Here is a 21439-nt window from a genome sequence, read left to right as displayed (position 1 = left end):
CTGCTGAAAATAAACTTTTTTTACCTCAAAAATGTCCAGACCAAGAGTGGCTTTGGAGGCTACTCTCAGGGCACAGGAGCCGTTTCTATGTACCTGTTTTGTTCCCTACAAGGTCACTTCCCATTTCATGTCCCTCTCTCCTTAACAACCTACAGAGGACTCCATTAAGCCAATAGGTTTCCCCTCTCACAATAACTATGTAAAGCACGTATTATTCTCATTTCACAAATAAAGGAACGGAGGCTCAAAATGGGAAAGTGACTAACAATTAAGTGGCAGAGCTGGGATTTATTTGATTTACTTTTATCCAGTGTCTACACGATAATAGGCACTTTATTCACTGCTGGTCTGTTGTCTCCAACTCCAGCTTATTCTATTAATTGCAGCTGCCCTCATCACCCCCATAGCCTCCTGGACCTCTGCTGTTTGTGTCCAGATCAAGTGTCAAGATGCCGTTCCCTCTCCCCTGTGTGGCCACTAAAATCCCCTTGGCTTCCAAACCTCAAGAATCCTTGGTTCACATCCTGTTTTAGTTTTCTTTCTTGGCAGCCCCTCCCCTGCACTGGCACCTTACAATATTTTCTCCACAGACTACATTGGCATGGACTGCTTATAGGGGGTCCCTAGTTTTAGGCTTACAGATGAGAGTGTAGTCGTCAGAGGTCCAGCTCTGGCATCACACAGACCTGGATTTGACTTTTGGCTTTACCAACAGAAACTGTGTAACCTCATTACTCACCTCTACACCTCAGTTTCTGCCACTGTAAAATGGGGGAGAAATAATAGCATCAACCTTATAGAGTTGTTAGGAGGGGATTAACTGAGATCTTGAATGTAAAGTGACTGGGACATAGTAAGCGCTCAATCAACACGAGTTATTGTTGCTGTTGCAACAGTACTGGTTCTGGCTGTCCCTTTTCACATCAGCCTGGCTCCTGTTTGCCCCTTCTTCTTAGCTCTGCCCCTGGGAGGCTCTGGAAGCCTTTTTCCAGATGGTGTTCTACTTAGATTCCCCTAAATGCTATCCTTCCTTCCTCTGAATGTTCTTACCTGTGCCCTTTCACCTGACTCAGCTCATTATTAGAAAAATAATTAGCAAAATATGCCGCAAATACAGTATGGGGAATATACTTAATAATGTTATAAAAACTATGTATGGTGTCAGACGGACACTAGACTTATTGAGGGGATCAGGTCAGAAATTATATAAGTGCCTAACCACTGGGCTGTATACCTGAAACAAATATAAAATACTATTGAATGTCAACTATAATTTTACATATATATATATATATATATATATATATATATATGGTCACGGGATGTAAAGTACAGCATAGGGAATGTAATCAGTGGTATTGTAGTAGCTATGTATAGTGTCAGATGGGTAATAGACTTGTTGGGGTTATCACTTTGTGAAGGGTGTAAATGTCTAATCATTATGTTGTTTTGTACACCAGAAACTAATAATAAAAAAATGAAAAATAAAAATATGCCAGACTTGCTCTGTTCCAGGTAAACACAAGCATGCCTTACTATACCTAAAAGAGTGGTTCCTGAAATGCTGTACATAAGTCAAAATTTTGTAAACTAAATTTTATTTTTCTTTACCAAGAGAGTCTGCTATTTAAATGAATATTAGTCTGAACCTTTTCATAGAACAAAGAATGCCCTTTTATGGTCAGTTAGAGCCAAACATCATCCATGGGGTTTGCTTAAAGTGAATTATATATTAATCTTGCTTTTCTTGATGACATCTTCTCAAAGAAAGTGTGTGATCCTAACAAGGGCGTTTTTAAACTTTACCCCATCACTGTGAATGGATTTATCTGAGGGGAAATGGGTTTTTAGGACACTTATGTTGCTGATAAACAGGCCTGGAAAGATTTGAACACCCAGTCAGTGTGGGGTAAGCATTGATTCCTGCAGGGATCAGTGGTGGAGTACTTCTGTGGCCCTAGCTCTGAGTTAGGTTGAGAGGAGCAATCGAGCTGCTAGGGCAAAAGCCACCAGGCCAGAAAAGGTTAACATCACTCTGTCTGGAGGGGGAAGCAGTGCAGCTACTCAAAGGCAAGGAGTCCCTTCCTCTCTTCCTCTCTGATGTGAACCAGAACCAACTTCCTTTCTGAGGATTTGGTGCTTCCCCTTACACTGGGACTGGCAGAACAGACAGGGCAGTTTCCTGGCTAGTGGGGTACTTGCCAGAGCGTGGCCTTGCCCAGGGGCCTGGGAGGGACAGACACTTTTCTGGCACAAAGCAAGGTGGGTTTTGGCAGGTCCTGGGATTCGGGACTTTGCCTAGGACCTGGGAACTTGGCAAGGGCCCAGCGTTCTTAGGGTGGGCTGCCCCATCCTGCTTAGGCAGGCCTTTCAGGGAATAAGATCTAGGGAGTCCAACTTCATAAGAGGTCTCCAGGTCCCCTCTTTCCCAGGTCCTAAGGACTTCCAAGTACTGCCTGGGTGCTTATAAGAAACAGTGAGATACCTCTTTGAAATGCCCAGATGTCCTGAAGGTAGGGAGGAACAAGAGGAATAGACAGGCATCTTGATTCTGTTTTGAATGAGCCCTGGCATCTGCCCCGCTCTCCCCCTTACTCCCCATCTTCCTGTCAGGTTCTCATTCGTCTTTCCAAACTCAGCTCCAGTGTCTTCTTCTCCAGGTAGCCCTCTGGGACTATCCCACTTTCTTTACATTGACAAGCTTCTGCTGTGTGTGTCTGCCTCCCCTACCAGACTGAAATATTTGTGGAAAGAATCTATGTTTTTATTATTATAGTGCAGCCGTGCCTGGCACAGAGTAAACATTCAATAAGGGTTTCCTAAACAGATGAATTGATGGATGGATAGTTGGAATGAACCTATCCGCCTACCCACCCATCCCTCCATCCTGGGTGCCATGAATTCCCATCTCTGCTTTGCAGGGCCTCTGTTCTTATGCTGCTTTATTCTCTGTTGTCTTTCTCTCAGTCAGTGATGTACACTCACCCCTTTCCCAAAAAGGTGAGCTTGTTGGGTTAATGCAAAAAGAGTGCAGTGGGCTCCATCCAGTCAGCTCAGGTAAATATTTCCCAACTCTGCCACGTCTGGCTGGGACCCAGGAACTGTTGGTTGAAGCATCTTCGCTGTTTGCTCAGTGGTTGCTAGGTGCTAGGGCCTACTGTCTACTGATCCAGGTTCTGCATATAGGACTCTGACCAGCCCAGGTTTTGAAACTCTTTGAGGTTGGGAGTTCAGCACCAAGCTACTCATCCAAAGCCAAAAAAGGCCCCTTAGGGAGTAATGTGGCATTCCTGGGTCTACCCTCTTCTGGCCATTTAAATGGAAACAGTGTCTTTGTTAGTATCCAATGACTCCTGATATCACTATGACTTTATTTTTCATGAATTATGGAGACAAATTTAGGGTGAGTCAGAGACACATCAACTTTTAGGGCTAAAATGTCCCTCAAATCATCTGTCCCCTATACATAAGGGCTCCACAGATCTCTGCTATCTGACACAAAGGCTTTCTTCCTCCCTTCTATCCTATGTGTTAATATACTTATTTATTCATAATATAATGTCTTACAACTAAAGTTTCACTGTCTGCAGTGACATTTTAAAAAAAGAAAATGTAGCAAATTTTTATAAGGCTAAATATATTCAATTTTTACAGTCTGAGATTTTGCATTTTTTTATGTTAAAATGTTGATTGTATATAATGAAATGATAATCTGAGTAGGTAATATTAGTTATTTTAATATTCTTATTTGGCAAAATAAACTATCAGAACTCTCCCCCCAAAAAAAGAAAGAGAAAAAATGATTTGTTTGTCAGGAACCTCAAAAGCCTAGTGGTTCCAGCCTAACCTGTCTCCTGGCGCATACATTCTACTGCTGACACCCCTGTCAGATGGCCCCAGTCTCTCCCAGGAATTTTAGACTCACCACCCAGAATGCAGCCTACTTCAGGATTGAGTGAGTTGCAATATTATGCCATTCTTTCTCCTATTAGACCCATGATTGACTTTCCTGTGGTGGTCACTGCCTGAGGGCCTGAGTTTATCCCCTTCACCCACAGCCCTTCAATATTTGGGAAGAGCTATCACCCTGAAATCTTCCCCTTTCTATGTAAATATCCAGAGTTCCATAAATGATTCCACATATCAAGTTTCTGATTGCCTTACTTAATGCAAGTATATACATAATACATGAATACTTTCTTTTTGTACAAAAGTTTAATAGTAGACATAAAAAAGAAGACTTTTGATCCCTGTTCAGTCTCAGCACTCACCTCAGAGGTAGCTCCTGTTATCAGTGGGGTGTGTGTGTGTGTGTGTGTGTGTGTGTACGTCGAAAAGACTTTTTTTCTCTGCACTTACATGGATATGGGTACAAATAGAAATATATAAACGTTTGTGGAGTTTTAAAAATGTACATATATGTATATCTATGTACATATATGTATATAGGTATAAATTATACTGTGTGCAACTTTCTTTTTAAATTTACAAATAAAATTTATAGGTTGTTTAATGGCAGTACATATAGAGTTGTACGATTTTTGTTAAAGGCCACATAAGAGTCTACTGTTTTAATGTAATTTTACTTTTCCATTGCCCTATTGATAGGTATTAGGTTGCTTCAAATATTTTTTTAACAATACTATGATGAACTCCTTAAACTTGTTTGTACCTTGATGCATATATATATATATATATATATATATATATATATATATATATATATATGTTTCAGTTTGCCACCACCCTCTTTAATATCCACCAGTGTACAACATTCAATACTCAGATGACATTTATCTCGGCCAGAGCACAGTGGGACCATTTGTTCATTCATTCATCTGTTTACTCATTCAACAAATTTTTATTGAGCATGCACTATATCTTTATTGTGCCCTGATCCCAGTCACGCCAGGAACAGATAAGACAGTAGTAGGCCTGTCCTCATGGCACTTACATGGTCAACTAGCGGAACCTCCCCTGAGGTACTAATACTTCTATTAGTACAGCCTACCCTATAGATTGTTTTCGACTGTCAACTTACATGCTCTTAGAGTCAGTTTACACTTCCCAAGTCTTTTTAAATATAAACTGTTGTCTTAACTTGTACAGTTAATTTTCATATTCTAAGTAAAGGAGTTTTACATTTGCTTTTATGTTCTATCTTATCGCTTCCCTTCCATTTATATTTTCAATTTTTTTTTTTTAAATCTTTATGTCTTTCTGCAAGGTACTAACTAGCCCTGCTCCTCATAAAGAGATTTAATAAGTACGCACACTACATCTTCACCCAAGTTACTGATAACATTCTTAGCAAGACTGGATCATTAGCAGAGTCCTGTGGCATGCCATTACAGATGTCCCTCATGGACCACAGTGAGCCATTGTTAATCAACTCTCTCTCAGCCCATATGACCCCATTTTGATGTCTAGGGACAATACATACATACACACACACACACACACACACACACACAGAGACACACACACACACACATTACAGCATTCACCTGATTTCATTTCTAGGAACCCTGTATAAAAGGTAATGAGTTTAGTTTCCCATGACTTTTTAAGTCGGTTGTGCATAGTGGAAGGAAGATTGGTTTTGAACCCAGGCAGACCCAGGCTCGAATTGTAGCTCTGCCACTTCCTAGCTGTGTGGTCTTTGGGAAATCACTTGATTTCTCTGAGACTCAGTTTCCTATATTCTAGGATTGTTGAAAGTATGCATTAATTCCCCATATGGTTAATAAGCACTTTCTAAGTGACAGGCATTATGCTCTGTGCTAGGCAGGCTGTAGTAAGATAGGTCTCCCGGGTAATAAATGTGCAGAATCATTATTGTCATATTGTTTTGGTGACAGAAAAAGGAAAGCCCTCTGTGGAGTAGGTTTTACAGACATTTAACACTAACCATTGAGACCTAGGTAAGAATCAGAAGTTATTTCCCTTTTATAAGCAAAGGAACAGATGCACTTTTAAAGAGTCCCTTGGCTCAAGTTCGTTCAGCCTTTAGGTAACAAATTTGTTAACTGCTCCCCAGTCTTAGATAATGTAGCTTACACTGTCCATTGTGTGGGTTTCACAAAATGGAGTCCTGTCCCGGGCTAATAAGGGTAATAGGATAGATAATGTACTAAACAGAAATTAAACCAGAAGCCCATTGTTACAGAGAGCTACATAGAGCTTCTGCAGTGCCTCACTTATCCAGAGAGCTAGCAGCTCCACCTATTTAGAACCCAGCTGAGAATCCAAAAGAAGTACAATGAGACCTCAAGCCAGGCCCTTTCTCAGAGCCTTAAACTTTTATTTTAGAAATAGTTGTAAAAAGCTTACTTATCTGGTTTTTCTAGCCCTTAGCAAATAAAAGCTGCAAATTTGAGGTGGAATAGGGGGCTGCTAGAAGCAAGCATATCAAGAGTAGCAGATAAAAGCTGGTTATGAGAAAGAAGTAAAATCCTTGAAAAAGCAGAGCTACAAAAAAAGCAATTAGGGCCACAGCCAACAGAGGCCAAACATTTCAGTGTCCCCAACAGCATGATTGCTTTTAAAAGTTCACAATTATGACTTTAGTCATTGACTAAATTGTCTTTTAGGTACTCTTTAAGAGAAAGTAGGGTTGTATATAATACCTTTTAGCAAGCTCTCTATTCAAAATGAAACCAAATAAATATCTACCCAAAACTAAAACAGGCTTTGGGAGAGATTTCAGTGACTTTGAAAATTCACCTATTTGGGAAACCTTCCTCAGAAAAATCCTAGGAATTTGAAAGATGTGTTGAATTTTAAATCAGATGATTTGGGTTCAAACCATATCTCTTCTACTAGCCAGCTGTGTACCTTGGATAAATCTTTTACCTTTCATGAATTTTGTTTTCCTCCGCTGTAAAATGGGAATAACATTACCTGCCTTTTGAATCTCATGGGAATATTCTGAAAATCAACCAAAATGATGTTTGAAAGTGCTCTGTAAACTGTAGAACATCTGAAAATATATAAGTAAGGTCTGCAGGTCACAGTGACTCAAGATGCAGTAAGAGAATGAGATGGATTCCCAATTATTGCTTTTAAAAAAATGCACATACATATATACACATACCATACATATCTATATAAATGTGTTTGTTTATTTAGATAATGTGCCCCTAAACTTTTCAAGACTTCCCTTTCACACGGCAAAAGGAAAACTCTGCAACACCTTGTAAACTGAAAAGTTCAGTACATATATATGAAATTTCGAGTGTTTGCTATTTTTAATCTTAATTTTTTAATTTAAAATTAATAATTAGCTTTTTAAAAATTGAACATTGCAGAAATATATGATTTAGAAAGTGAATACCTTCTAGATCTCCAAGTACCCTCCACTCCATCTATTATTAGCAATTTGGTTGGCTATGATCTTTCAGATTTTTTTCTGTGTTCTTTTAGTCCTGCAGGCATTCAACAGAGAATTCCTGAAATAAATAGTCCTTTGTCATAAAGGATAAACCTTTAGGCGTGGAAATAAATTTTCTATCCTAAAAACTCTTCATCTGTCTCCTCTGCTCCATTCTTGCTATTTTGTCTTTAGGCATGTCCTCATCAGTTCTTACCTAGACGACTGCAATAAACAGCTTTTTAACTAGTTGCCCTGTTTATAGTTATATGAGGTGTGATCAAAAAATACAGTGAATGTTTAAATAAAAAGATGTCTCATGATAAAAGACACATTGCCATTAATTCCACTCAAAACACTCTCCCTCTCTTCGAACACACTTATCCCATCGTTCTTGCCACTTTCTGAAGCAGCTCTGGAAACTGCTGTCCATGACAGTTGTGCTGTCATGTCTGCCTTGATATCCTGAATAATTTTGACTTTGGGAAAGAGCCAGAAGTCACATAGTGCCAGATACAGTGAATAAGGTGGATGAGGGTACTCCTTAATGTTTTTATTTGACAGAAATTGCGTATAGCAGAAGCAATGTGTGACATGGAGCATTGTCATGATTGGAGGATGATTTATGGCACACTTTAAAACACACCTTCTCTCAACCGTAGCTCACATCTGACTGAATGCACCGAACAAATTGAAACTTGTTACACACTGTTACAAAGGCTCGATGCACCACTTCATGTATTGAAGATCCCTGCCTTTCCATTGGATGGCACTTGGCAGCAGTATTCACTGTATATTTTTAACATACCTTGTGCTCCTTCAAATCCATGTTCCATGCCACTGTTAGCATAATTGAACTAAATGAAAATCTCAGCATGTCACTCCCCTTTACTCTAGTTACACTGTGCCCCCAGAGTCTAGTCTAAACTCTTTGCATGGCACACAAAGCTTCAGTCGTCGGGCCCTGGCAGCTGACCCAGGCCTCTCCAACCCTATGATGCAGAAGTGCTGAGCCATTTGTCACTCCTGAACATGAAGCACTGTTTTGCCCTGTATGACTTTGGACAAGCTGCTGCTACTACCTGGTATGCCCTTCTTCTTTTTCTTTTTTTAATTAAAGTTTATTGGGGTGACAATCATTAGTAAAGTTACATAGGTTTCAGGTGTGCAATTCTGTATTACATCATCTATAAATCCCATTGTGTGTTCACCACCCAGAGTCAGTTCTCCTTCCATCACCATATATTTGATCCCTTTTGCCCTCATCTACCACCACCCTCCCCACCTTACCCTCTGGTAAACACTAAACTATTGTCTGTGTCTATGAGTTTTTGTTTCTTCATTTGTTTGTCTTGTATTTTTGTTGTTTTCAGTTTTATATACTATATATCAGTGAAATCATATGGTTCTTGACTTTTTCTGTCTGACTTATTTCACTTAGCATAATAATCTCAAGATCCATCCATGTTGTCACAAATGGCACTATTTCTTCTTTTCTTATGGCAGAATAGTATTCCATTGTGTATATATACCACATCTTCTTTATCCAATCATCTATCGAAGGACATTTTGGTTGTTTCCATGTCTTGGCCACCGTAAATAAAGCTGCAATGCAGCAAAAGAAACCATCGACAAAATAAAGAGGCAACCAACTGAATGGGAGAAGATTTTTGCAAACAGTGCCTCCGATAAGGGGCTGATATCCAAAATATACAAGGAACTCATGAAACTCAACAACAAAAAAAAAACCCCATTGAAAAATGGGCAGACGACCTGAAGAGACATTTATCCAAAGAGGACATACAAATGACAGACATATGAAAAAATGCTCAACATCACTAATCATCAGAGAAATGCAAATAAAAACCGCAATGAGATATCACCTCACCCCAGTCAGAATGGCGATCATCAACAAGACAAATAGTAACAAATGTTGGAGAGGCTGTGGAGAATAAGGAACCCTCATACACTGTTGGTGGGAATGCAGACTGGTGCAGCCGTTATGGAAGGCAGTGTGGAGGTTCCTCAAAAAATTACAAATAGAATTCCCATATGACCCAGCAATCCCTCTCCTGGGTATCTACCCAAAAAATCTGAAAACATTTATCCATAAAGACACGTGTGCTCCAATGTTCATTGCAGCTTTGTTTACGGTGGCCAAGACATGGAAACAACCAAAATGTCCTTCGATAGATGAGTGGATAAAGAAGTTGTGGTATATATACACAATGGAATACTATTCGGTGGTAAGAAAAGATGATATAGGAACATTTGTGACAACATGGATGGATCTTGAGTGTATAATGCTAAGCGAAATAAGTCAGACAGAAAAAGCAGAGAAGCATATGATTTCACTGATATGTGGTATATAAACCAAAACAACATAAGAACAAGACAAACAAATGAGAAACAAAAACTCATAGACACAGACAATAGTTTAGTGGTTACCAGAGGGTAAGGGGGGAGGGGGATAGGAGATGAGGGTAAAGGGGGATCAAATATATGGGGATGGAAGGAGAACTGACTCTGGGTGGTGAACACACAATGGGATTTATAGATGATATAATACAGAATTGTACACCTGAAATCTATGTAATTTTACTAACAATTGTCACCCCAATAAATAAAATAATAATAATAATAATAGTAAATAAAGCTGCAATGAACATCAGAGCACATATATCTTTACAGATAAATGTTTTCAGATTTTTGGGGTAGATACCCAGGAGAGAGATTGCTGGGTCATATGGGAATTCTATTTTTAATTTTTTGAGGACCCTCCACACTGCCTTCCATAGCGGCTGCACCAATCTGCATTCCCACCAACAGGGTATGAGGGTTCCTTTTTCTCCACAGCCTCTCCAACAGTTGTTACTATTTGTCTTGTTGATGATCGCCATTCTGACTGGGGTGAGGTGGTATCTCGTTGTGTGGCATGCCCTTCTTTGCCTCCCCTGGGCTGCTCAGAAGGAGTTTTCTTCTTTGGAGATTTCCTTATCTCATTCCCCCTTTTCTAACTGTATTCTGCCCTGATAAAGAGAATCGCAGTCTTTCCATGCTACCACTGTACATACTTCTGATCGCTGTAAGTATTGCTTATTAGGTGATCTTGCCATCTCCTAATTGATCTGGGAGGTCCCTATTAATCTTTGTGTACCTTGTTCCTCTTGGTTTACAAGAAGTGCATACTAAATGTTTGTTGAACTAAACTGAACTGGGAAGGGGACCTTTATGGGGAGGAAATCTATGTTTAAAGAATGCTACATGGGAAACTGTCTATCCCACTGCTGTCAGAGCAGACCTGGGGTCATAGGGCCATAAGAGGTGTCTCACTTTGGGGTGCCATGGGAATACAAAAGAAAAGGACCTTACCCTTACTAAAAGACTGTTCCCAAAGATGAAAATTACCAGGGAAAATTGTTTACTTGCATTTATAACCAATCTCAGACTTTCGGTGACAGGCTTCCAGGTCACAAGCAGTCACCCAGGAAATGCAAAAGAGAATCCACTTCAGATTTGTTGCAAACTTGACTTTTCAATAATTATGTAGGCCTCACAGGCATGTGAAATTCCCATACTACACTTGTGGAAATGTTTACACCAAGTGTGCACCATATGTGAAAACAAACGGCACACAGAGGAGAAATGTGTCAGTAGCACATTTCTGGGTGGGAGCCCAGTGGGACTACATCACCAAGTAGTATAGGCAGAAGACGGCAGAGTCTGAAGACCAAAGACCCAAGTGGAAAGTCAGGCTCTGCTCCTCTTGGCTGTGTGACAGTGGATGTGTTACTTAAATCCTCCTAGTCTTGGTTCCTACATCTACAAAAACAGTTTGATAAGATTGTTTCCCACATTGAATTATCATGAAGAATAAATGACTATACATTTGGAAGTGCTTTTTAATCTCTAAAGTGCTAAAAACATATTACTTTCTCTCTTTCTTGAGCTGATGCTCATGGAACTAACCTGTGTAGTTCTTCACAACCACAACCACAAGTTGGTGCTCTGTGTGTGTGTGTGCGTGTGTGTGTGTGTGTGTCCAGGATGAGCAGGGCATCTGCCCTTTCTTTCATAAGTTTCCTTTAGAAATTTTCATTAATAAAATATACACTGAGATGGGGATTTCATGGCATGACTGAGTTTTTTCTTTTTTCCCTCCCCACTGATTTTCCTCATAACAAAGGAGGGAAAGAACAAATATCAACTGCTGGAGTTAATGCATACATGTGAGAGTCAAGGAAATACACGATGCTGGTTCCCAAGACAAGTACATTATGTTATCAAATCAAATAGATGTGTCTTTCGACTGTAACTAAACCTTACCCTGTGTAATTGAGAACTCTGAGTGGGGACTTTTCTCTTGACTGAGATTGAATCTCATGAGAGCGATGTGATTAGAGTTATTACAGGAGTCCGAGTAGGGCAATAACATTGAAGTGATAGAAAGAAAAGGCAGAAGCCAGGCTGCAGTGCAATGTAATGGACTAAATACTGGGTGGGGAGTTAGGAGATCTGTCCTAATTGGCCCTGGTTTGGTCTCCAGGCCTGACTTGGCTGCGATTCTAGCTGTGTTGTACTGAGCAAGTTATTTCCCCCCTCTGGTCTTTAGGAGTCATAGTTGTAAAATTAACCATTTGGACCAGGTGATAACTACATTTCCTTCCAGTTCTAACGGGGAAGGAAGAGAATCAACACTTGTTGAATGTCTGCCGTGCATCGGGTACAATGTGCACTAAGCTACCTTGAAGAGTCTATGATTCTGTGATTCCATCACAAACAGGAAGTGAGAGTTAGGTTTGTGTAGAACCATGTGCAGATAGATTTGGATGGAAATCTCAGTTCTATTGTTTACCAGCAGTGTGACTTTAAGCAGGTTCCCTAACATCCCCAAGCCTGTCTTTTCATCTGTAAATGGGCCTAGTGATACCGGAAGCATGCTTACATACTCACAAGTCTGCTCCTACTCTCTCTGTTACACATTATACATTTCTCAAGTAGATTCCATCTAGTCCGTTTCCTTCCTAATGTAAAGGAGTAATCTAGGCCTAGAGAAATTAGTAAAGTAACTTGATATTAGATCATGCAACTAGTTAGAAGCAGGGATGCAACCCAAAGTCAGGTCTCCTTGTTGGTTCTGAGCTCTGTGCTTATTCCTGGGTGTCATGTTTCCTTTTAATCATCCCTTGCTCTGTAAAGGGCAGCAGAGTCCTTCCATGATAGGCAGCCCAGGTGTATGCAGAAGAACCCACTGTGATGACAAACTGCATTCATACACCAGACACTTCCCAAGAATAGCCACTGGGCTCAGAAACGGTTTTCAGAGTTTGATTCAAAGACCATGCTCAGCATTTTGTACCCCCTACTGTACCCTCTACTTCCTGCCATTTCACTTACTTGGGGCCAGAACAGCCCTCTCTGAGGGCAAATCGACAGTTCTATGTGGTACTCCTCCCAAGACAGTAGTAGTTCTGTGCTCTACCAGAAGAATCAGAAGACTCTGATTCAAAGGGGATCAGGATCAAAAGAGAGAACTCCCATCAGTCCACCTCCTAAACTGCAGGGGTTGCTGCTGAAATCTCAGGAGGGCCATGAAGTAATACAATGGTTAAAGTTGTTCAGTTCCTCTGCACCATGAAATATTTGTGAGGATGTGTCTTTGATGAGGGCACAACCCCTTTCCTAGAATTTTTAAACTTGAATTCATGGACTTACATTCTAGAAGGAGAAGAAAACTTTTATTGGCTTAAAATAATGGGATTTCTCTCATATATGTTAGCACTAGCAATGCTATGTCCTAAGAACTGAAGTCAAAGCATTAAATAACATGACTGATAAGCTTGTTGCAATTCCAGAGTAGGTGCAAGAAGAAAAAAAAAGGATGCTTTTTCTGGGAAGTTTCTTTTCAGGAGGTAGCAACTCCAAGTGGCCCCAGCCTCCTGAGGAGCCTTTAGTTTATTAAAGGGCCCCATGTCTCCTGTTGTGCATCACTCCTTTGTCTAGAAGTTTGGTCCTGTCGGGGAGAAGATCCCAGTGTGCATGGGTAAAGGTGCATCTAGGTTGGTCTATCATAGGTCTGTCTAGAGACCAGGGACTGGCTGAGGCCATCTCTCCAGACACTTCCAGAGGTATCTAAAGAGGCAGGAACCTTGCTCACCAAGAACAGCCAAAAGCCACGGAGCAAGGAGAGTCCTCCAAACGAAAATCCAGACAACACCTCTTGGATAGTTTTCAGCCTTCTTCACCTGAGATGAGTTACCTGCCTCCCCATTCCACCACTTGAGATAAATTTTTAGGATATTTTCATGAACAACATGTTTTCCAACCCTTTATAAATCAGTTACAAAACAGAAACTCTTCCTCAATGCTAGGCAGAAATGTGTGTGTGTGTGTGTGGGGGGGGAACTATGGGGGGAAGAGAAAGAAAAGAAAAAAAACTTGCCTGTAATTGAAGGCAGGTTGAGAGATGTTCATGCTTTGAAATCCTCCTTCTTGTGAAATGTTTATGAAACATTTTCCACAAACGAATTACGCAACTGGGACAGCAGCTTTGATCATTTTCATCACCAGTGATATATTCATTAGTGTAGGGCTGTTCTTCCCCCAGAGAAAGCCAGGTAAAAATGTCATGGGGAGGGGGCTAAGGATGATACCCAGTCCCCTCACACCCAATCGTATGACCCTAAAACAGTTGGTTAGTAAGTAAGTCCAGGTGTGTCGGGGGCCAGGACACCATCTTCTTCATCTTGTATCATCTATTTTCTCTTCTATCTGGAAGGTTTATAGTATTGTTTTGCAGAAAAAGCACCAAGGGAGGGTCAGAGGACCATTCCTTTGTCATAGTTTTGCCAGTGTTTAGTTATATAACTTTATACCCATCTTTCAAGCTCTCTGGGCCTCCATGAGATAGAAAGGTAAACACTTGTCCCCACACCTCCTGGTTGGGAGATGAAGCCAAGTAAGGAAAGTGTGAAGGGCTTCCAGATCCTTAGAAGGGGCTCTCTCTTTCCAGAATGAGGCTACTGCTATCTAAAGCAGGTGATGTCAAACAGTTCACTTGGATTAGAAAAGATAATCACCCATGAGACCTTTTTACCTCCCTGGTCACTGCCCAAACTCAGTGTAATACCTTTTGCACAGTACAGTGGGTGGAGAAGATCCTAAGCTAACAAACCTTGTCTAATATATGGATAGAATGATCAGTGGCGGTGACAGGGCAGAGCTCTCTGTGGTGGCCCATGTCCCCAGGGATTAGTTCATCTCAAGTAGAGTCTGGAGAAATATTCCACTTGCGTGAGAAGAACCACCAAAAGGACCCTGGAGACAATCTTCACGATTCCAGGCAGACTGTGGGTTTGGTTGGGTTTTCACAAGTACAGGGGAAATTGGGTTTTCATCCAATTTGCCTCCGGTTCTCACATTAGAAGTCAGTAGGATCCAACAGAAGTTTCTCTATCTCACCAGATCCACAGCCAACACCCAGTTGCCTGGAAAGGCTCCAATCTTTTCCATTCGACAGCTGTAAAATTGATTTTTTGATTTGTGGAGGACTTTATTTCTGAATTTCTTAGTTTCTGAGCCCACTTTCTGAGAAGTATGCTACAGGGAGTGAGTTGATGCTGTATCTGCTTCCCTCTTATTCCAACTCTGCTCTGTCTGAGACCCACCGACCAAAGCAGAAATGTTAGAACTTGCCATAGAAAAAGAAGTCTCCATTATTGTCCTTCACTTTGGTTTGTTTAGGATTGTCTTCTTTGGGGGTTACTGTCAGCAACACACGCCCAAGGGGTAATGAATTATGAAAAATAAAGGAGTAAAAGGTTGGCAAAGAAAATACTCAGAAGAATAACAGAACACCACAGACTAACTAACACCCAAAGGAACTTTCTGCTATTAGGCATTTCATTTTCAGAACTGGGAGGTGGGCAGTGCCCCTAAAAGAGTTTGAGGGGCAATTGATCCAGGAAGCAGATGAAAGGGTGAGTTTTCTTTTATGATGGCTCTTGTTTCTGAAATTAAGTGTTGCAGGAAGACCTGGCACTGATTCTAACAGATAGTGCTCAGGTTGGAGGCAAAGCACATGTTTTCAAGCTCTGTCATAGCTGCCCCTCCTTATCTCTCCACTGAGCATAATGAGTCTCTAAGGGAGCCCTGCCACTTGCCTCCAAGCTGGAGCAAGGCCAAACTGCCCAAGGTGGTTCCACCAGCTCCACTTTTCCAAGTTCTCCCCCGTCTCCCTTCCTTCATCCTGCCTTACCTATCCCTCTCTGGGGTGAGGGATGCAAAAGGGTGATGTGGGGAGGGGAGGCTGGCCAAAAGGCTTTGCTTAAGTAAAACTTCCTCTCAGAACAAGGCTTAAGGTTTTTGTTGTTGATGGTTTTAAATAAGTAGTTTGTCTTCTATTTCTAGCTTTTGAAAACCTGCTAACAAATGTTTCTCTGTAATTTAGGCTGTGAAAATTCCAATTTCTGGGGGAAGAATTAGGACACCAGAGCGTCTTAAACAGCGATGCCAAGAGTGGGTGGGAAGAGCTGAGGGGCACTGGGGAACAGGGATTGGGGTTGTGCTGAGATCATGACCTGGTGGCCGTGCTTCTCGAGTTTTCAGAAAGCCTTACTCTCTGTGCCCACTGTGCTACTTCTTTCTCTCTTCCTTCCTCCTCTGTGCTTCCAAGGCTCCAGAATAGTCTCCTTAGGTGAGAGGAATGATTTGTAAAAATTGTCCATACAAGAAGCATCCTCTTACCAATTTCGGTGCAGCCAGGGCTTCTTGGTGCTTTCTAGATCTCCATCTAAGAACACTGCAGCAGCCTGGACTAGCTCAGTCTGCCAAATGCACTAGTGAATTGTAATTTGTAATTTCGTTTTAGGACTGAAAGGGGAATAATAATCATGTAGAATCATATAACAGAGGAGGAAATTGAGTGCCATAGAGGCTGAATGATTGCTCAAGGTTACATAGTAGTAAGTTAGAGTTAGGAATAGAAATAAGGTCTAGCTCCCATTTCATTATTTTCCTCATTGTGTCCCCCTGGAGACTATGGAAAGATGGGTTCCATTTGTGTCTTTTATTCGATTAACACGCATTAGGTTTCCATTATCTGCAAGACACCATATTTAGGACATCAGCTTCCTTCTCAGTCTCTAATGTCACTTCATAGGATCTTCCTAACTCTCCAACCAAAGGGATTTTTTTTCTCTAGTGATCCAAAGCACCATTTTTTCACAGGGATTAAGCATAAGTATAGCTGTTATTCTGAACCTTTAACTTGGGTTAAACTAATACCGACAGGAAAGATTCCAGGATCTCAGTGACATTCTCAGTGTAGACCAAGAAAATGGTTTAAGCCAGGATATCTATGGCCAAGAGTTTCCATCAGAGGATCTCCTCAATGTCTTTTATAAGTCATATTATATGAACTCAAAGTCACTTAGCTGCCCTACCCCCATGTATTTCCTGAAAAGCTGCAAGAGGGTATGTAGTTGTTCTCAGGGTGGGTGGAAAGGTGGGCACAAGTAGTGCTTCCTGCCCTGCTCTTGGACACCTGGAAACCCATGAGTGGGTGGTTGGTGCTGTCACTGAAGAGTGGTAGAGCCTGGAGAAAATTTGGAAACTACCACAGACCCCTCAGGCTACAACTGCAGCAGGGACTATGAGGGAGACATGTCCCTGCCTGTAGGGAGACAGGCAAAGATGGTCACCAAAGCCACACAGGCAAAGAGGGCTGCAGTGGTAGCTTAGCATGCATTGGACAGGAAGGTGTGAAAAACAAGGGGGGATGGAGGGGAAGCTGGTCTATCAGATCAGTGGTTCCCAGACTTTGGGATTTTGTGAACTGGGAAAATAAAAACCAGAATATGGGGGAGATTGATTAAGGGTTGCCAATTTTGCACTTTGTGAGGTGGGAAGTTTTTAAAATATCATTTAGGATCACCATCATTTCATAAAAGGAATTTTAACATATTCCCTCCAAGAAATAAAGATCATCTCAGATTTAAAATAAAATTTTCTTACCGCCGAATAGTATTCCAATGTGTAGAAAAGATGATATAGGAACATTTGTGACAACATGGATGAATCTTGAGAGTGTAATGCTGAGCGAAATAAGTCAGACAGAAAAAGCAGAGAACCATGTAATTTCACTGATATGTGGTACATAAACCAAAAACAACAAAAGAACAAGACAAACAAATGAGAAACAGAAACTCATAGACACAGACAATAGTTTAGTGGTTACCAGAGGGTAAGGGGGTGGGGGGTGGGGGGTGGGAGATGAGGGTAAGGGGGATCGAATATATGGTGATGGAAGGAGAACTGACTCTGGGTGGTGAACACTCAATGGGATTTATAGATGATGTAATACAGAATCGTACACCTGAAATCTGTGTAACTTTACTAACAATTGTCACCCCAATAAATTAAAAAAAAAAAAAAAGGAAAAGAAAAGAAAATTTTCAAGTCACTATAGTATCCTTATTTTTTCTTATTTCAATGTGGAAGAGCATAAATTACACTATGTATCAGCACAGCCCCTAGAATGGTGTTTAGGAATGACAGATCTAAGTGGAGTCCCCATCTTGCAGATTAGTACTCCAGAGGGCCACTCAGCTCTGGCTCCTACCAGCAGCCCTGGCCTAAAAGGCACACACAGGCGGGGAAATCAAGCTGCAGCCTGGCAGGCTCTGTGCTAGCTCTTTCCTCCCTGGGCTTATCACTCATCTCCTGCTTGTTCTCCTCAAAGCTTCCTTTTCTGTTAGCCTGGGGATGCCCACAACTGACACTGTGCTGCCTCCACTTACAGATTAAAACTGAGGATCTCAGTGACTCCTTGCAGCAGACCCTCGCGCATGGGCCATGCCACATGAGTCAAGGACCTGCCATGACATCTGGAAACCAAATGTCTGGGGTAAATGCCAGCTCATGTCAGGGAGTCCTGACATTCTCTGTAGGCCAGCGAGTTTAATCCAAGCCTTCTGCAAAAGGTTTGACCTCTAGACTTGGCACTCAGTGAATCTATATTGGTCTAAAGAATCCCCTGTGGGGAATGTGAGAAAGAGATTAGAGGCCTGGGATGGGGGTGGGGTTACAAAACAGTTCTCTTCAAAGTGAAGCCTGGCTAGTTATGTGAGTCTCTACCTATCTGGGATAAAAAGGAGGCAAGCTTGCCAAAACGACAGACCTAGCAGCTATGGGGCTGGTGTTAGCCAGCCACATTCAAAGGAGCCCTATAATGACAGCTACTGATACAAGTATAGAGAATTTTTGTCCCCAATGGGCTCACTCTCCATCCCCAAGTTTTTACATCAAAGCCAAACTAGAACTGAGTGCTGGTGCAGGGAGGAAAGAGATCCTGAAACACTAACCACCAATGTCTGAGAGGACGTCCATGCGGTGAGCCCTGTCTTTGTCTGGATCACCTGGGGAAGAAAGAGCCGCTCCTTGTCCAGTCATAGTTCACACTAGAATGTGCATCCATTCCTTCACGTCTTCATTCAGCAAGAGTTTACCAAATCTTTTATTTTTGCACAGACTTAAGGTACATGAGGGCACAGAGCCCTGGAGGTTTAGATCACAGAGGACTCTCAGATGCCTCCAAGTACTGGGATTGGTATTTCCATTTCCTGGGCTGGTGGGAGGAACCCAGGGGAAATGGACTTGCTATTTAATCAAATTGGTTATATTAAGAACTAATAACTTGTCATCTTCCTCCAGGAAAGGTTCAGGCCCAGAAAATGTCCAAGCCATGGCTTTTAGCATAATGAAGTAGCGAGAGTTTAAAAAAAAACAACACAACAAAGGACAACTAGGATTGCTTGTTGTTTCTAGGGTAAACTTCTGAGAGACGGGTAATACTTAGTCTGTGTCCCAGGGAATTTATAGTCTAGCTGGGAGACAGGACTGACACACACAAAAGTTTAATAATAAGGCAAGATTTAAGTGACAATAAGTTGCACAGCACTGCTTGGCTGAGCTGTAATAACACCAGCATGAATGGAGTAGCTACTATGTGCCAGACAGTAGGGATACACAGAGGCATAAGATAAGGTCACTGTCCGTAAATTCTTAGAGTCTGGAGACCCAAGGGACAGACGGGCAACAGACAGATGGAGCTGACACCCCTAACTTGTAAATTCTGTGATGTTTGTATCTCCCCACATCCAGGATATGACTTCCCTCCATCCCCTCCAGCAGCTCGTACTGGTTCCTGGACACTTACAATCTGTATCCCAGTTTCTGCTATCTCAGACCCAACCTGGGCAGCAAGGTAAGAACCCTGGGGTTTTCCATATAGACCGAGTTCAGTAAAGTGCTGCTGCTGCTTACTGGATGAGGAAGCCCAAATGTGAGATATGGGTGAGTAGCTTAGCCCTCTAGTAGTATTAAGACCAGCTTTTCCACATCAAGGCCTGAGGAAGGGACCCTGTCATTCCCCCTCTGGTCTGAGTCTCCTTCTCTGCTTCTCCTCTATCTTCCTCAATTTCATGGCCACTTGAGACTGAAGGTATAAGCGTGGTACAGAACTGGGGTGGTCCAAGGAAGGAGGTACTCCTTGGGAAATGCAGTACAGACAAGTCGCAATTCCTTGGAAATACCCCTCAGATGCTTTACTATGATTCTCTTTGGGTAGAGCAGCAGTGCCACCCAAAGGCTGTAGACAGGGTTTTCAGGTTTTCTTTGGCTGGGAAATTGTTACCAGAGAATACCTCCTTGGACAAGAGCAAAGGAATTAGAATATTCATAACAATGGCTAACATTTCTTGAGCATGATATGCCAGGAGCTCTGCTGAGTGATTTTCCTGATTTATTTTTCAGAATAACCTTGTGCAGTAGGTATGCTATGGTGACCTACTAGAAAGGTCCAGAACAGTCTGTCTGAAACCATGCTCTTGGCCATCACAGTACTGCTTCTCCCGGTCTTATTTCCACCAAGTCAATCCAAAAGTGATGGAAGAAGTATAAGCTCTAGAATCCAAACAAAATTGAACTGTGTCTTCTTTCCTTAGCACCCTCCCAAATTACAGGCCCTATCCTTAGTTTCCAAGGCATCTTAGAGTATTACTATGATGATAAATGAGAACATATTTGAACCTTTAAGTACTTATTTTGGCTAAATCATATATATATGATATATATATATATATATATATATATATATATATATATATATATATATATATATATATATATATATATATCATACTCCTGGAATAAGAAAGGGGAGATAACACTTAATTCAGTTTCTGTATGGAAGCTAGTGATGTGAAATTGGCCCAGGCATATAACAAATAAGGCCAACGTATGATTCAGGGCAAAGAACAAAAACAAACAAAAAACCAATTCAAAATTTGGAATCAGAAAATCTCACTGGTAAAAGTTACTAAATGTGTGTCCTTTGGAAACTTACTTTAATCTCTCTGAGTTTTCATTTTCTCCACCATAAAAATGGAAAAATAGTAAAGTTCTACCTCACAAGGTTATTGAGGGTTATTTGAAATAATACATACGAAAAGGTTTTGTACACTCCAAGCACAACATAAATGTCAGATTACGATTAGAACTCAGGCCTCTGGACTCCCAGTACAGGGTTCTTGCCCATTTATTTTAATAAGAAAAAATTAAGTCCTGACTTTTTTAGACTGAGGAGCATAAAGGTCAGCATCAGCAGATGCTGTACATCAGTGACCCCAACAGAGACCCCAAGGTTCTGCTCTGTTGAGTGATTGGGGTGACCCACCCCATTGTCTGCTTTGGTAGTTTGATGGCTCCTCCCCACAGTGAGAGTGAGAGCTCCTGGCTGTGTCCCTTCCTGGAGGGAGGCCACTGTCACAACCACCAACCAGGCAGAGCCCTTCATGGACAGTTTTCCTGGAGAGGTAAGGAAAAAGTGGTCCTTAGGCAATACAATGAGCAGGTATAGTCCATATCACCAGATAGAATTTCCAGATGCTTAGCCCCTGATCTCTTCTCCTTCAGACCTTCCTCCCAAGTATAAGATGTCCTGCCAAGAGCCTCTACCCAATGGTCCACTGCCCTTTGGAGCTGTATAGCCTCATCCACTTGTTTTGA

General features: G+C 41.5%; 1 protein-coding gene across 2 annotated transcripts in view; it reads left to right on the top strand.

Moving 5' to 3' along the window:
- Nucleotides 1-21439, top strand: part of POU2F3 (POU class 2 homeobox 3) — a 98797-nt gene that overhangs the window by 57677 nt on the left and 19681 nt on the right. For both annotated transcript variants that reach the window (XM_074335329.2, XM_088791408.1), the window contains 2 exons: nt 18174-18278; nt 19535-19637. In XM_074335329.2, coding sequence (XP_074191430.2) covers nt 18174-18278; nt 19535-19637 — 208 coding nt within the window. The remainder of the gene's footprint in view (nt 1-18173; nt 18279-19534; nt 19638-21439) is intronic.

Source organism: Rhinolophus sinicus, chromosome 14 (assembly GCF_057876585.1).
Source record: "Rhinolophus sinicus isolate RSI-liver-muscle chromosome 14, RSI-T2T, whole genome shotgun sequence".
Taxonomy (NCBI): domain Eukaryota; kingdom Metazoa; phylum Chordata; class Mammalia; order Chiroptera; family Rhinolophidae; genus Rhinolophus; species Rhinolophus sinicus.
The sequence above is the reverse complement of the archived record's forward strand: the minus strand, read 5'-3'. Positions and strand labels throughout refer to the sequence as shown.